The 16,879-nt window shown below is 37.3% G+C and overlaps 1 protein-coding gene and 1 long non-coding RNA gene across 4 annotated transcripts in view; one reads left to right on the forward strand and one right to left on the reverse strand.

Moving 5' to 3' along the window:
* Nucleotides 1-16,879, forward strand: part of UACA (uveal autoantigen with coiled-coil domains and ankyrin repeats) — a 90,203-nt gene that overhangs the window by 52,343 nt on the left and 20,981 nt on the right. For all 3 annotated transcript variants that reach the window (XM_032864927.1, XM_032864928.1, XM_032864929.1), the window contains exons 3-10: nucleotides 66-154; nucleotides 3,318-3,382; nucleotides 4,185-4,242; nucleotides 7,921-7,991; nucleotides 8,095-8,201; nucleotides 10,843-11,024; nucleotides 12,151-12,188; nucleotides 14,963-15,031. In XM_032864927.1, coding sequence (XP_032720818.1) covers nucleotides 66-154; nucleotides 3,318-3,382; nucleotides 4,185-4,242; nucleotides 7,921-7,991; nucleotides 8,095-8,201; nucleotides 10,843-11,024; nucleotides 12,151-12,188; nucleotides 14,963-15,031 — 679 coding nt within the window. The remainder of the gene's footprint in view (nucleotides 1-65; nucleotides 155-3,317; nucleotides 3,383-4,184; nucleotides 4,243-7,920; nucleotides 7,992-8,094; nucleotides 8,202-10,842; nucleotides 11,025-12,150; nucleotides 12,189-14,962; nucleotides 15,032-16,879) is intronic.
* On the reverse strand, nucleotides 11,787-16,837 carry LOC116871983. Its single transcript, XR_004383571.1, has 3 exons — nucleotides 16,753-16,837; nucleotides 13,564-13,567; nucleotides 11,787-11,797 (listed from the first exon to the last, which is right to left on the reverse strand). It is a non-coding gene; the product is annotated as an uncharacterized LOC116871983 (long non-coding RNA).

Here is a 16,879-nt window from a genome sequence, read left to right on the forward strand (position 1 = left end):
TCTGTAACATTTAAGTCGATGTTTCATAGTTTCTGTGGCATAACATATATTTTCTTTTCGTTCAGCTTCCATGTTGTGGCCTCCAAGGGGAATCTTGAATGTTTGAATGCCATCCTTATGCATGGAGTTGACATTGCCACCAGCGACACTGCAGGTCGGTTGCCGCCATAGTCGGTTATAAAACAGAAAGGGAGGACGAGCCTTGTCTACTGCCAGCGTTCGTCAGACCGAACTGTGATTTAGAGAGAGACACTCTCAATTTTCTGTTTTTTTAAATGGTTTAGAAAAAGTTCACTTCTGAGGTATCATTGTTGGTCTCGGAGAGGTAAAGCACAGGGAATTGAGACAGGATTGCTGATCTGATGAGCATTTGGAGACCTGAGGTCCAGTGCTGGTCTTCGTAATATTATAGGATCCTAAAGTCTCAAGAGTTCGAAGAACCTTTAGGGGCCATTTAGTTTGTACTCATATACTCTTGACTCTATGATTCCTTGCTGTCATGAGGTCATTCGGTATTTGGTTGGACATTTCTCATGATGGGAACCTAATTGCTTCGCAACAGCGACAGCACGACCAAGAATGATCATAGCAAGAAGAGCTGACATGGCACGTGGCACTCTGCCACGCACTTTACATGCACTAACTCCCTGTCTCCTCATAGCATCACAGTGAGGCTGCGAGGCCCTGAGCCAATCATTTAGTAACTGGCCCGGGGTCCTTCAGTAGATGCACTGCGGTCAGAGTCTGTGTCCTTACCCAGCATGCTTTTTACAAGGAGATCTGTTCTGTGTTTGGTTAGCTCTATTTGTAAAAAAATTATTTCTTGTAGGCAGTTTTAAGTCTCTTTCTTACTATGCCTTCTGCTTAAACTTAGTTGTACCATGTCTGGCTTTTAAAATCTTACAGCATAAGTTTGTCTGCACAGCACAAGACAGACCTCTTCAGTTTGCGTGCTGGTTTTCTTAGGATAACCATTCTCAATTCTCTTGACAGCTTCTTTCTCTGCAGTTCTGTTTTGTTATTCAATCAAATATAGGAAGTGACCTAGAACCAGAATTTCCTTAACAACTTTAATATTTTATCCTGTGATTCCATATAGAGACAAATAATGAACACATTACAATAAAACCAGCACTGTGTTTAGAAATGGAAGGGAGGCAGAGGAAAAGAGAGATCTCAGTGAGGAGAATCTTTACCTAAAGGTCTATCAAAATTTGTATTGAAGACCAAACTCTCTCTGCCACCTTTGAAGGAGGAACAAAAGAATATGTTAATTACTGGGAGGACTGGGTGGCTCAGTTGGTTAAGCATCTGCCCTCAGCTCAGGTCATGATCCCAGAGTCTTGGGATCAAGTCCTACATCCTGCTCCTTGCTCAGCAAGGAGCCTGCTTCTCCCTCTGCCTGCTGCTTCCCCTGCTTGTGGGCTCTCTCTCTGACAAATAAATAAAATCTTAAAAGAAAAAAAAAAAAGTAAATTACTTACCAAAGCATTCCATTAATGTAGAGGAATATTTATAGAAATTTTGGACTAACCATATACCTCTTTAGATTTTATTTATTTGTTGTTCTGATTCTAATTTAAACAAGTATCTATCTTATTTTTTGTCTGTATTTTTTCTGCTCTGGATATTTTTGCCTAGTGACTTTTGCCCCACCTCCTTCAGTGCAGATCAAGCTTAAATGCTTTCCCAGGCGCAGCAGACATCGTTTTGTATGCTGCAGCCTGACATACTGTGCCTAAAGTCTTTGTCTTCTGTTTTTGCTGTTGTTTAGTTATATTTGTATTTGCCTTGTTTTACTGTTTTTGTCTTTAGTGTTGTCCTTTCCTGAGGACAGGGACCTTGTCTTATTTGCTGTAATATTGTCTATTATAATCCAGGTGTGAATATTCAATAATAATTTGATAAAAAAATTTATGTATTTTATCTTAACTCCTTCATTTGCTAGCAGTACGAAAGTATATTGAAAATCATCATATTTCAAGTAAGCGTGGTTTTGGTTTTGAGGAATTTATGACTCAGGTCTTACCAGATAGGCACCTTGGGTGTAATTCATAGTGTTGTGCTTTAGATTTGATATTCGTTTTTTTACTGCATCATCTCAAGTGGCTGGATTTGGGTTTGGCTAAGGAAATACCCCACCGGACGTTTTTATGTGACCCATTGTGTTGAACACCAGGGACTGTCCCTACCATCCTACTCCATACTCTTTCTTACTTTGCATGTAAATGATAGTTTTCTTTGTCACTTTTCACAGTCAGCAAATTGAAATATGAAATCATTACATCTGACTTATTTGTAACTAGAGAATGTTTAGGTGTGGATGAATGTGTTGTTCCTGTACTTGGTTAAAAAGGCCTGGACTCACTGCTGTTTGTTCTATAACCTGGTTGGTCAGTACACAGAAGTGATCAGATCCAAGAAAACTTAATCCACTTATCTAAACTCATATAAAACCTAGTGAAGGTTGGAAGTTGAAGTCCGTGTACTCCTTCACCTAGGATGAACAGAATACAAATGACTTCTCTTCTAGCAAAAGGGTCTGTCAGTGAAGTCAGATCATTTTTTGAGAGGTTTGTGAAGTGAGAGGAAAGTTAAGAGCATGAAACATTGAAAGATGGAATGGCCTGGTGAAACCCTTTTATCTTTCACTATCCAATGAGATGTATGCGTGAAGAAATACAATTAGGAGAAATCATGTTTGGAGGTAGAATGTTGTCTGCAACTTTACCTTTTTCAGTGTTCAGAGTTAACCTTTCCGATGATTTGTTTCCTTTAAAATGGCATATTTTAATACACATTATATTTGAACGAGTTGTCTTATTTTCAGAGACACAGTCTTAGTGAACTTTGAATTTAAATTGAAAATTACTTTCTTTGACTTACCTCTCTTAACTTCCTGTATTTTAGCATCCACACTGCCTGTTTAGAAATATTATGAGAAATCTAGGTATCTTTCTTGCTCTCCAGTTCCCATTCTCTTTTTCTCCTCTTCCTCTCTCTCCCTCCTGTCTTTCCTGGTTGACTTTAATTACTTACTCTGTCCTAGGTACTGCTCTAGGTATTGGAGATACCGTGGTGAATAAGACAAAGTTCTTGATCTTTATGTGTTTGTAGATTTAATTTTTCTTCCCACCTTCATTGTTTTGGTGTGTACATTATCTCATACTACAGTATCAACCTGAGTGAAAGCGTGCTTACAAATTAAGTATCTTGTCAACTAATCTTGGAAAAATGAATCACATTGCTATGGAAAATTCGCTTGTGAAGAAAATAACTGTTCACATATGTCTTAAATTATTATTATTTTTTAATAGGAAGAAATGCTCTTCACCTGGCTGCGAAATACGGGCATGCATTGTGTCTACAAAAACTTCTACAGGTAGTAAAAGTGGTTAATACTTTGTCTTTACTATTTTGACTGCTAATAATGTGTTTTCAGTGTGTTTTTGGAATTTGAGATCAAAGAAAATAGTAGGTTAATTCTGACTGTTAGCTTACATAATTTCTTTTCCATCATTTGTGAAAGAATGTGAACAATAAAAAGCAAAAACTCTTAGGGAAGTGAATCGCATAACTCACTGTATTAAAAATAAATAACAAAGGCTTGACCTTCCTGTTGACATTAGCGGGAGACTGGAATTTTCTGTTGTCTGGTCTATGACATAAAGTGATATGGCATAGGAGCTATATATTTCTCTGTAAACATCAGTCACTTAGACTATGTGATGTGATATTGATACCGCTAGTTAAACTTGTAGTCAGGCAGCCACAGAACTCCTTGAACTAGTGGGCTGAAGAAAGTTTTCAGTTAAAGGGTCCGGTCCTCCATTTCTAGAAACATTGTTACCACTAAGTTTCATAGCAGAACTCATTTGTTTTTCCTGATTCAGTTGTTCAAATTTTAACTCTTGGTGAGAAAAAAACCCCAAACAATAACAGTTTCTACATCCCATGCTATTATAATGTACCATATGGTTTCCGGTTTGGTGGAAAACTTGAATTTACAGTATAATGTTATTAGATTTGTTTCATGTCAAAATATTTAGTGGCTTGTCTAGTAGTCCTTAGGTTTTTTGATAAATGGAATATTTTAAGATTAAATAACAGCTGTTCATCTGAGTCTAGTTGTTTAACTTTAAAGTAAAACTCTCCCAGCTGACTAAGTTTCTGTGTTTTAATAGTACAATTGTCCCACTGAACACGTAGATCTTCAGGGAAGAACTGCACTTCACGATGCAGGTAAGTGAGGGTTTCACTGGGATATAGCCAGTATTTGTTAAAACGGCTCGGCATTGAAATTCATTTCCAAGTTTTAATATGCATACATTTGTATAATTCATGGAGAAACAGAATATTACGAAGTGTTTGTATACATGAATATGAAATTTATTTGATTGTACAGCTTAAAAAGATTCATTCGGCCAAGGCTGGTTTGCTAGATCCTAGAAGTCCAGAGATAAATAAACATGATCCTGCTCTCAAGGAAGCTCTAAGCACTGTTTCACTCTGGGGGTTGGGGGTGGGGAGTAGGGAGGGAGGGATCTGGTAGGAGAAATGGGAAGATGATTTATTTTTTCCTTAAAAACTATATTTACCTAATTAACATATCTGAACACCATTTTTCTCATCTGCAAAATAAAGTTAATACTACTACAGTAAGTGGTTTATAATTAAATTATAAATAGTGCCTGGCATGTCGTAATTTCTTAATTAATGGTGGTGGTAGCTGTTGGGTTAGGCCTTGGTCCTAAATTTCATATCACTGTTATGTGCTGTATTTAAAAAAAATTATATTCGTCATTTCATAGATTTTATTGATCATACTTGTGTATTTAAATTTATCTGCATTATTCTTCAGTGGTCTTAAAGACAAAAGTTAGATATTAAGTGTTTTTGGACGGTACCACAGTCTGACCTCTGGCCTGACTCTTCTCAGTCTGACATTCCTACCGTTTACTGGAAAGCCAAAGTGAAGTAGTTACCCTCTCTTGTCATGTTTATGGAATATCTGAAGTGAATAAAAGCGGTCTTCATTAAAAATGGAATAGACTGCAAATTTCCTTCAAACTTCGGGACCTTAATTTTTTTTTTTTTTTTTTTTAAGATTTTATTTATTTATGAGAGAGAGAGAGCGAGCGAGCACAGGCAGACAGAATGGCAGGCAGAGGCAGAGGGAGAAGCAGGCTCCCTGCAGAGCAAGGAGCCCGATGTGGGACTCGATCCCAGGACGCTGGGATCATGACCTGAGCCGAAGGCAGCTGCTTAACCAACTGAGCCACCCAGGCGTCCCTCGGGACCTTAATTTATTTCAGCTTTTTTCTTTTTATGTTTTACGTGCTTTTGTGATAGTTTAATTTTTTACACAAGGGTTTTTGTTTTGTTTGTCTGTTTGTTTGTTTTGTATAAAGTGGTGGTATTTGCAAAGTATTTTCATATGCATTGTTGTTTGAACCTCACAATGACCCCAGTGTGGTTTTTGTGTTTGAGGAGAAATGCCTTATCCTTTGTTCTCTATGGGCCCTAGCTCTGCCTTCTGGGAGGTTCTTACTTGTCCATTATTCTCTAAGGTCACAGGTAAATTGCATGGCAACAAGCATGTCCTCTGTAGAGGGAGCTTAAGGGCTGGAACAATCATGAGTGTTAGCAAGGGCCTTCTGGGACCTTGCGTAGTACGGTTCCCCTAAAACCTTGGTCGGCTGTCTGGTTTATTTGTTGCCAGCTGTTTCCATTTGTCCATCTCCAAAGTTACTTCCTGGACATGAAGTTCTTAACCATCCTTTAGTTCTCGTTCTTGTTTGTAGAGTCATGACTCTGCCTCGTTTAATGGCGGCCACCTCACAGCCATCTGAAATAATACTTTTGAATGGGATTATAATGTCCTTACCATGATATTTATTCCAAGACCAAATTTTTTTTTTCTCCTTAGTGGGAGAAATACCACAATAGTGGTATATCTTGCTGTTTGACACAGAGAAGCAGTTGGCTTCCCCACATCTCCGAGGTCCCAAATATATGTGTTCATAAACTGGCTAATTCTTGCTTGACTTGTCTCTTTCTCACCAGACCTTGCTGAAAGTAAGCAACTGCCAATGTGCACTAAATTTTTGGCTGTTTTCTATGGCTTCACCTTGAAAGGCTTCATTGTCATGTGGTACACCTTCTAAATAATGATGGACGATATAGCTCTTTCAAAAGTTTTGCCATAGTGTGAGAAAATCACAAGATTTCTAGCCTGAAATATGAAATATGTTTAGTCACTACTTAGTTCCCAACCACTAAATCAGTGCTGTATGAATTACGGATTTATTGTAACAGCACCGAACTCCTGATAGCAGTTTTGTCTCAGTTAGAGATAAGGCTAGGCTTCTGTGACAAAGACATTATAAAAGAACACTGGCTTAACAAACCCCACAGGATTGCTTTCTTTCCTGTTGTAGTCCCGGTGTTCAGAGGGGCTTGTGCCTCTGCTCCCTGTGGCCATTCAGGGACCAAGATTCCTTCCTTCCATTTTTCCGTTCTGCCTTAAGCTAGGGTGTTATCCTCATCTTTAAGGCTGAAGCTGATAGCAGGCACTTCTGTTTTCCTGCTCACAGGAAGGGGAAAAATGATGGAGGAATGTATAAACCATTCTTTTAAGCCCTAGAGTCGGAAGGTAGCACACATCTCTCCTGTCACATTCCACTGGTGAGATTTATTGCACATGGTCATGCCTGCATGCAAGCATGCAAAGGGAGTCTGGGAACTGTGGTCTCCAAGTGAGCCCCCAGGTCCCCCCACCCCCAGCTTCGTTACCATGGAAGAAAGTGTGACACCCACACTTGGGTGAATGGCTGCCACTCCACCATAGCACCTTTAATGCTGACTTTACTAGTTCAATATATTGTAGCTCTGGAATGTATTATGCTTTACATTGTTTCATTCTTATTTTCAGTTGGGCGGGAATGGTTGTTAGTTTTAGAATTCCTGGATTAATGTATTCAGTTTCAGTTTATCTTTTTTTAAAAAACTATATTTTATGTAAAAGTTATATATATAGTTAAAAAAGTTATATATATTTTATGTGAAAGTTATATATGTAGTTAAAAAACTATATTTTATGTAAAAGACTTGTTGGATTAAAGACAGCAGAAAATTTACTTGATTTTCTTATGTGTATTTTCTTTTAGTCTGTGGAATATCACACACACACACACACACACACACACACAAGAATGCTGACTTTGTCAGTACTTTTTGTGGCTAATAATCTAGTCTCAACTCATAATAAATACAGGAAGTATTTGTTAATAATAATATAAAAACTTTTAATAAAACTCATGGGAAGTTGAAACACAGTCCTATTTTATGATGTTAACAATAATTTTTTTCCTAATACAAATATGAACTCTAGTGTTGGTTGGAAAAAAAGCAGTGTGTGGTTTTACAATATAATTTTTAGCAAAATGACCCTGCTTTGCATCATCAAAGGCAGACATTGCAATCTATGAACTATCTGAGTTAAACCTTTTTTACTGTGACTTTTCTATAAAGACCTGAGTATGATTCATTAAAAAAAGAAAAAAAATTGAGCTAACCCTTCAAGGATCAAGTCAGTTGTAGCCACATTTAAGAATATATTCTAAGTAGAAAATTTAAATTTGATTTTTATTTCTATGTTTACACTTAGGGTAGAAGTATATTGTCTTCTTTAAGGGTGACAATATTTGTTGGTCCCAATAAATTGTACAACATTTATAAAATGATCTGGTCTAACCCATTTTCTACAATAGGTACTTAAAATGCTAAACTAAGAAGTGGACGATGTGAAGCTTGGTAGTTTAGAAATTGTAGAACTTATGCCTTATATGGACGTAGCAAAGCACCATGTGTCTTACCAACAGATGTTCACCATTTATCATTTTCCTTTGCTCCTCAAAGCCATGGCAGACTGTCCTTCCAGCATACAGCTGCTTTGTGACCATGGGGCCTCCGTGAATGCCAAAGATGTGGTGAGTCCGTGTATGCTTATTGTCATTTCAACTTGTGTATTCAAACTTTTATGTTTTGGGAGATTTGTTGTCTTAATGCGGTTTTATTTTTCTTGTTGCTTAGGATGGGCGGACACCACTGGTTCTGGCTACTCAGATGTGTAGGCCAACAATATGTCAACTGCTGATAGATAGAGGAGCAGAGATTAATTCCAGAGATAAACAAAACAGGTAATTCTTTTATCACAGCTCTACAGACACCAGCTGGATTCACAGTGACTCAAACTGCCGCTGTGACTTGTCTTTTCCATCCCCCTTTGGATCTCTCTTTCCTTGGAATTAGCACCCACTTCTTTTTTCTTTTCTTTCTTTCTTTTTTCTCCAGAGTCTGATGAAGGAAGAAGAGGGAAGTAGGGTAAATGTGGAATACAAGCAGTGATTAGAGCCTGTCTTCAGGTCAAAAAACCGAAGAAAGGAATTATATCCCAGTTATTTATTTTAAAGCTTTAAAACAATCTTTAGTGAAAAAACGGGCTCAGATAAGATAATGAGGGAGAACAATAAAAAATCACACACTAACATTCTTTGTTAGTCAGTCTTTTGGGAGTAAATGTTCTTGGGTGTCCTGGAGCTTGACGTTTTTCCGTTTTTCCTTTTTTCCGTTTTTTTCCGTTTTTCCATATAGACTTTCTCCATGTGTTGGTTCTGCTTACCGTGCCCAGGCATAGTGCTATCTCCTTCTCTGGAACCAAGTTCATTGCCACACCCTGAGGTTCCCTACATTTATTTTTGCTTCTGTGTTCATGTCATTTTAGTTGGTGCATACTAATACTTTTCTGTCTGTAACTCTCTCCTTCCCTCCTCCAGGTCCAGTGTATCATGGCACTGCTATTACAATTTTCAGTTCATGGTCCTAGTGTTTCCAACAGTGATGTATCTGAAATACATCCTATCCCCAAGTTGGAGCATTATAATAATTCATAACAAATTCTTGGGATTTTGTAAATGATTACTAGTAAAACTGTTGGTTTCTTCTGACTTAATTTTATTCTTCTAAACATGTATCCTTTTTTTTGTAGTTCACTGGAAGTAAATAGGTATAATAAAAGTCTTCAGATGTCAGATTTTATAGCTCTACTTGTTTTTATTGTTTAGACCTTTCAAAGGAGGAAATTCTTAAGCAATTAAGTCATTAATGTAATTATTAAGGAAGTGGCTTTTTTGCATTACTTTGTTTTTGCAGATCTATAATCTGGTTTCAACCATTACTAAGAAAATTAAGTTTAAAAATAAAGTTTAGGATCATAGAGGGATGATCTGGTTGTTCCATGTATAATGCCTAATTTTTTTTTAAAGATCCTATATTTTCCCAAACACTTTGGAATGGCGTGCGCACGCGCGCGCGCACACACACACACACACACACACACACGATGAGGTAGGACAACGTGTATTAAATAGGCTAGGTAGCAGATGGCTTTAAAAATAAATTTAAAATTTGGAATTCCTGGGTGGCCCAGTCGATTGAGTATCTGACTCTTGGTTTCAGCTCAGGTTATAATCTCAGTGTCATGAGATCGAGTCCTGTATCTGGCTCTGTGTTCAGCATGGAATCTGTTTAAGAGTCTTTCTCCCTCTCCCACTGTCCATTCCCACCCCCCAACTCATGCTCCCTTTCTCTCAAATTCAAAATCTTAAATATAAGAAGAAATGAAAAATAAATTAAAACTCTGTATTTTTTTCCTGGTCTTACCTGTAACATTTTTTTCCTCTAATAAAAAAACTTTGTTGGTGGTTCCCGGTATATATAAAATTGTATTCCAGCAACTATTGGGAAGTATAAAAGAGAAATAGGATATGCATAGAATAAAAGCAAGGATCCATTTTCTTATGGAATCCAATATTCACAAAGACTGCGTTAAGTATAGGATAAGTCACTTCATTTCATGAGGTATTTTTTGGTTTCCTCAGCAATAAAAATAGGAATGGGACAAAATAATTTCAAAGTTCCTTCTAAATTTCCATGATGATTCAAGTGTTTAATTGTGTTATTGCTATTTGTTAAGTGTTTCAGTGCTGATGATCCTGCCAAGGCATAATAAACCAGTGGTCCATGACAATGGGGATAATTAAGCTTTATGGAGGAGGCAGGTTTTAAAATGAAGTGTGAAGATACGAAGATATGAAGTCTCCAGTTAGGAGAAGGAAAGCTCTTTTAAGGAGATTAATCAGAACTGGAATCTGATTCTTGTTTTGGAGTGGAAGGGATTGGTCGAAGAGGTTTACATGATGAGGTTTGTTCATGAAGGACTTGAATAGTTTGGGTTTATAGCTGTAGGTTTTGAGCAGATGGAGTAACAGTATCAGTGATGGGAGAATATTGTGGTAATTCACTTGTAGAACACAGAAGGACTGGGGTAAAGGTGGTTAGTTTGGTAGTAGAAGTAACACGTGTCTATAAGTGATGTCAGGTTTTTAGCTCTGCAAACTAAGAAATGTTTTTATAAATATGATGAAGTTAAACTATAAGATAAAAATAGGAAATAAAATCTGTATAACAACTATGATTTTTTTTTAACGATTTTATTTATTTATTTGACAGAGATCACAAGTAGGCAGAGAGGCAGGCAGAGAGAGAGGAGGAAGCAGGCTCCCAGCCAAGCAGAGAGCCTGATGCGGGACTTGATCCCAGGACCCTGGGAACATGACCCGAGCCAAAGGCAGAGGCTTAACCCACTGAGCCACCCAGGCGCCCAACAACTATGACTTTCTAAAGTAATATCTATTCTTTAAGAAGGGGCCTCTGGAAGGTTTCTGGAGTATTTTCTTGGGTCTTTCTCAACATCTTTTATGCTTCTGTCTTCCCTCTTAGAACTGCTCTCATGCTAGGCTGCGAGTATGGTTGTAAAGATGCTGTAGAAGTCTTACTTAAAAATGGTGCTGATGTCAGCCTACTGGATGCCCTGGGCCATGACTGTTCTTACTATGCAAGAATCGGGGACAATCTGGACATTCTAACTTTATTGAAGACTGCTTCGGAAAATACCAACAAAGGTAGGTAGCGAAGTAGCTAGAAAAGTCTAGCTTAATAAAGGACAGCTTTTAAAGACTCAGACCGTGGAACTGCAGGTTTTAAGAAGCAAAGCAGTCCTTAATGCTACACATCATTGGTCTTTCTCCCTCTGTGCTGTAGCTTTGTGTATTTGCATTAGTCACTTTGAGGCAGTGCCTGTTGTGTATGTTTGCTAGTTTATCAAGTAGACCCTATTGTACTATGGAGTATGTTAAGGAATGAGGAGAAAGAGCCCGATCAAGTGTGTTTTACTAATATCTATCTATCTATCTATCTATATATTTTTTTTTTGATGAGGAGGACTGTAGTACTTAGCTTTGATACAAAATTTTAAAGAAAGAATCATTGTTTGAACATTTGTAAAATATTCAATCAGTATTTATCAAATACCTGTATCAGGTATTTTTCTGTGTTTATTAAGGAGAAATATCCTTCCAGTCTTCTCCCTATGCAGGAAGGAATATCCTTGTCTTGACCCTATGCGGGAAATTGAGGTCACTTGTAGTGAGCTGTAGATTACTTTTTGTGTAAAAGATTTTGAAGGGTTTTCCCTCATAGATAAACATTTTGTGTAAAATTTTTTTTAATGCATAAAATTCCATATATTTAATTGAGTTAAGCAATTTTCTGTACATTCATTTAAGTTGTTTACAGTTTTTGCTAATATACATAACAATTTAGTGACTGTCATGATGTGTAAATATTTTAGTATTTTTTTATTATAGTCTTAGGATCAATTCCTAGAAATTGAATCCTATACTTCAGGATATACCCATTTCTTTAAGCTTTTGGTATATATTGACAAACTGCCTTCTCTTTAGGAGTGTTTAAAAGTTTCTATTTTGCAACTGCTTCCCCTTCTAGCATTGAATATTATCCATCTGGATGTAATCATAACAAAAAAAATAATTTTGCAGTTTGATAGGTAAAACTCGGTCACTGTCATTTTAACTGTAGAGCAGTTAAGCTGTAGAGGGAGCTTTAAAACTGACTTCTTTAGTGACTCAATTATATAGTTAGAGAATTCATAATCTGTAATCTATCCAAGGTAACCTGCTGTTTTACTGTTCCCCCTCCTCCTCTCTTTCTCTCTCTTTAAATCTTTAGGGAGAGAACTTTGGAAGAAAGGACCATCTTTACAGCAGGTAGATCTTAATTTTAATTTTTTAAAAATTATATATACTGTGCAATTTCAGTAAAGAGTTTACAGGTTAATGATTATACGCAGCTGTTTCAAATTTAAGTGCATGTTGTTCTCTTTGCTCAGTTAATCCTGCCCATGTAGAACTCAGGTATTAAGATCCTGAGGCTTTGATGCAATCCCTCAGCATGAGACAGTGGACCTCGATGACATCCAGTAGGAAATATCCTCCTGATTGCTGGCCTTGAGCCTCCAGCACTTTCAAATATGAGATATTTGTTGACTTCTTCAATGATTAATTTTAGCTTAGTCGATCATAATCATAAACATTTGTCCCTTACTAATAGAGTGCAATGTTTACTGTTACAGGAAAATTCTTCCAGTGCCCTATGAAATGAAGAGAACAGAGTTCAAAACTGATTATATATTGTGATTTCAATACCGCTGTTACGATTTTGCTTTCTTTGTACTTTTTCCACCTTGTTGGTAGGACTTCGAAAAAAACACAGTATATGAAAGAATTCATACTTTGCCCTAACTTTATTATCAAATCACTATGTAACCCTGGTTTTGTGTTCCAGTCTCAGTAAATATCTTATTGTTTCCCCCTAATCTCTTCAGGTTAGCGTAATTGGGGCTGGTTTTCTGCACTGTCACCATCTTGCTCAAGAGCTAGCGTAGTAGGCACCTTTCCTCTTCTGTTGGCTGTTCCCTTCCAGGCTTTCAGCTTTTCTCTAGTGAGAGGAACCTGAGCCCTTCCAAACCCTGAGGAGAGTAATCAGGTACCTGCTGAGAAATTCTGACCATCATCCTCTCTGCACATCATTCCTTGACCTCTCACCGGAATCTGAAAGCTATATGAAAGCATGTTTTCCTCTCCAGTCCATCAGAATTAAGTAATACATTCATGCATGGTTCATGTCTGCCATCACTTTACCTTTCTATCTGGAGCAGCCGTTTCTACCTTCTCTCCTGTTCCTCAGACGATCTAAGTAGGAGTAGAGTGGATAAAAACGCACTCTGTAATGTCTGTACCAGCAGACTTATATGGGAGCAGAGAAAGTGATTTCTGAAATATACACATATTTAAAATAAAGAATTATTGAATATTAATGTGGGAATGGTAATCTGCTTAGGGCTCTAGGAGTTATCTAAATGAATACACGGAGTTAATATTCTTCCAGGAACAGTAAAACTCAGTATTTCCATTCTTTGTTGAATACATTTTAAAATAGCTACCATAGATAGCATTTGTTCCTGTGCTAAAGGACATAGAATCCCTGTTATCAAGAAGAGTACCGTATAGTTTTAAAAATAAGACTTGTATTCAGTTGTTTGCTTGACAGACCTCTCTGGGGCACCTACAATATGCCAATTACTATTCTAGGTGCTAGGGAATCATAGTGTGCAAAGTTCCTGTCTCACGTTGCTCCCAGCCTGGTGAGCGAAATGAACAATAAGCAGATGCTAGTATATCGTATCATAGCATCTGCTTTGAAGAAAAGTGGAACAGGATTAGGGGATGAAGAGGGGAGAGGGCGGGAAGCTATTTTAGATGGCGTGGTCAGCAAAGGCCTCTCTCAGGAAGTGACATTTGAGCAGAGGCATGAAGGAAGCGAGAAGGGAGCCACAGGGCTCTGTAGAGGAAGCCTTAGTGGGCAGAGGGAAGGACAGGTGCCAACCCCCTGATGCAGGAGTGTGTTTAACACATCCAGGGTGCAGTAGAAGGACAGCATGGAGGAGTGATGTGTGCATGACCAAGGAGGAGAGGCAGGGTGAGGGAAACATCTGCCAGATGATGAAAGACCCTCTAGAGGGAAGACGGGGATGAAGGTAGAATAAGGAAATGGGTCAGATTCCACACAAAGAACAGTCCTTTGCTGGAAGGAATGAAGCTGGAAATGTAGTTTGGGCCAAGTTGTGGGTATGGAATATCTTCCTAATAGGACCTTTCCTTTCTAATTCTAAATCCAAACTGACTGGAATAATTCTAAATCCAAACTGATTAGAATTAAAGCAAGGCTCAACAAATAATGTAAAACATAAAAAAATTTTCTTGGAAAATTAAAACAGTAGCTTTTTTTTTTTCTTTTTCTTTTTTAAAGCTCTTAGAGAGACCATAGGTTTCTAAATTATTATGTAGAAGTAAAGGTCAGTTTGGCCAAAAAAAAGTTATATGCTCTCTTGCTTAATGATTGTGTTATGGTTTTATTAAAGCAAATCTTTAGGCTGGAATAAGGTTTCAAAGCAGTAAATGTACAAAACAGAACATGTATTGAACCAAGTCCTTTAGAGGATTGTCTGTCTCTTCCTGACCACACCCTTTGATATTTTATCAGTGCTTAAAGAAATAAATAATTTCTGTATCTCTTTTCAACATTACTGTGTAACTCCCCCTCCTTTTTAAGTACTAGATATTTCCTTTGGGGATGGTTGCTGATGTCTTATAGTGCAACTCTAGGTTTGTGTCTAGTACAAATTCTACTTTCCAAATCTTGGTAACTTTAGTAAAAATAAATGTTTAACAGTTGGGATTTTAAATTTGATTATGTCTTCGTATTTTTAAATAAATCACACTTGATTTATTTAAAACCTATAATCAAAGATGCGCTTCACTTGGAGTTCGAAGTGCAAACACTGCCACCTTGTGTTGTATACAGTAAAATGTCATGTTGGATAAGCCGCACATCCCTAACTGGATATGTTGCCTACTGAGGAAAATGTACTTTTCTGTATTTTCATACTTGCTAACCCGTGTTCTCTTATGTTTCACCAAAGCGAAATTTGCCATACATACTAGATGAAGTAAATATGAAGTCAAGTCAGAGGGAGCATCGAAACATTCAGGTAAAAAAAAAAATTGGTATCCTCTTTGTAAAGAATTACTGTGTTGTTGGTAGTGGGGTCGGGTGGGAAGAGGAGCATGAAATGGGGAAATGAACAGGGGAAGGAAGGGCAGCCTGCTGTGTTTTGTGATTCTGTTTTCTTGCCCAGTCCCTTCCAAAAGAATTGACTTTTGTTAGGAATGTTTGGGTCATATTATCTTACAGAAATTATTGTTTTAATATGTATTAGGAAGGAAATAATTAAACAACTTTACATAACTTTTTGTTGATTTAAATCTGTTTGGGCCATAAATCCTAAATTTGTATTCATTTTAGAGAACAAGTATTACGATGAAAAATGATGGTTACTAATGTAAATAAATGTGTTTAGTTTAATACAACTGTTTTTTTATTTTGATAAAGAAAAATCATTTTGTTTAACCATATAATGTTCCTAGTTAATCAGAATGTTCAGAAAATAATTCTTATGTGGATTATATGGGAGGAAGGTTCCATAACTGAATGGTTTATTTTATGACTAAAACACCATTTAAAATACAGGTTGTAAAAACAACAACAACAAATAAGTTGTATAGCTGTTTTCCACATGATAAGACAAAAGCATTTTATTTGGGCTTTTATAGTTACTGTGTAGTGTTAAGAAAGTGAACTCTAAATTGGAGCCTTGAGGGCTTCATCAGCGCATGGAAGTAATTAGTGTAGTGAAAGCATTAGAACCCGCTCATAAACTTGAGAGGTGTTAAGCAAAAGTTAAAATGGCATATTCTTCTGCTATTTTCTATTTCCAGGTAATTTATTTATTTTGTTAGAATCATGGTACTTTGCTGTCTTGTATATACTCATATTAATTAGATAACAGGACCATAACCTTCTGCAGGCACACCTTGGAGATAGCGCAGTTCAGTTCCAGGTCATTGCAATAAAGCGAGTATTGTAGCAAAGCAAATACAGAAAAGTGAGTCAAAGGAATTTTTTGGTTTCCCAGTACATATAAAAGTTATATTTGCATTATACTGTAGTCTTTTTGTTGTTTTTGTTGTTAAGATTTTTATTTATTTACTTGAGAGGGAGAGAGAGATAGAACACCAGCCAGGGGGAGAGGCAGAGGGAGAAGCAGGCTCCCTGCTGAGCAGGGAGCCCAATATGAGACTGTAGCCCAGGACCCTGGGATTCATGACCTGAGCTGAAGGCAGACGTTTGACTGACTGAGCCACCCAGGTGCCCCTGTACTGTAGTCTGTTAAGTGTGTAATAACATTATATCTAAACAAACAAACAAAAAAAACCCAATGTGTATACCTTAGTTTAAAAATACTTTATTGCTGGGGTGCCTGTCTGGCTCAGTCAGAAGAGCATGTGACTGTTGATCTTGGGGTTGTGAGTTCAGGCCTCACGTTGGGTGTACAGATTACCCAAATCAATATTTTTTAAAAGAGAAAAACATTAAATAAAAATACTTCATTGCTAAGAAGTGCTAGCCATCATGGGAGTTTTCAGTGAGTTGTCATCTTTTTACTGGGCAGGCGTCTTGCCTTGAGGTTGGTGGTTGCTGACTGATGAGGGTAGTGAGTTGTTGAAGGTTGGGGAGTCTGTGGTAGTTTCTTAAAGTAAGATAGCAAGGAGTTTTGCCACAGCGATGAACTCTTCCTTTAACAAAAGTTTTCTTGGTAGCATTTTCCCCACAGTAGAACTCCTTTTAAAACTGGAGCCAATCCTCTCAAACCCTGCTGCTGCCCCATCAACTAACTTTATGTCATATTCTAAATCCTTTGTCACCATTTCAATAATCTTAATAGTGTCTTCACCAGAAGTAGATTCCATTTCAAGAAACCACTGTCTTTGCTTGTCTG

The sequence above is a fragment of the Lontra canadensis genome, unplaced genomic scaffold, assembly GCF_010015895.1.
Source record: "Lontra canadensis isolate GAN:19392208 unplaced genomic scaffold, GSC_riverotter_1.0 scaffold28, whole genome shotgun sequence".
In the NCBI taxonomy this organism is placed as follows: Eukaryota; Metazoa; Chordata; class Mammalia; order Carnivora; family Mustelidae; genus Lontra; species Lontra canadensis.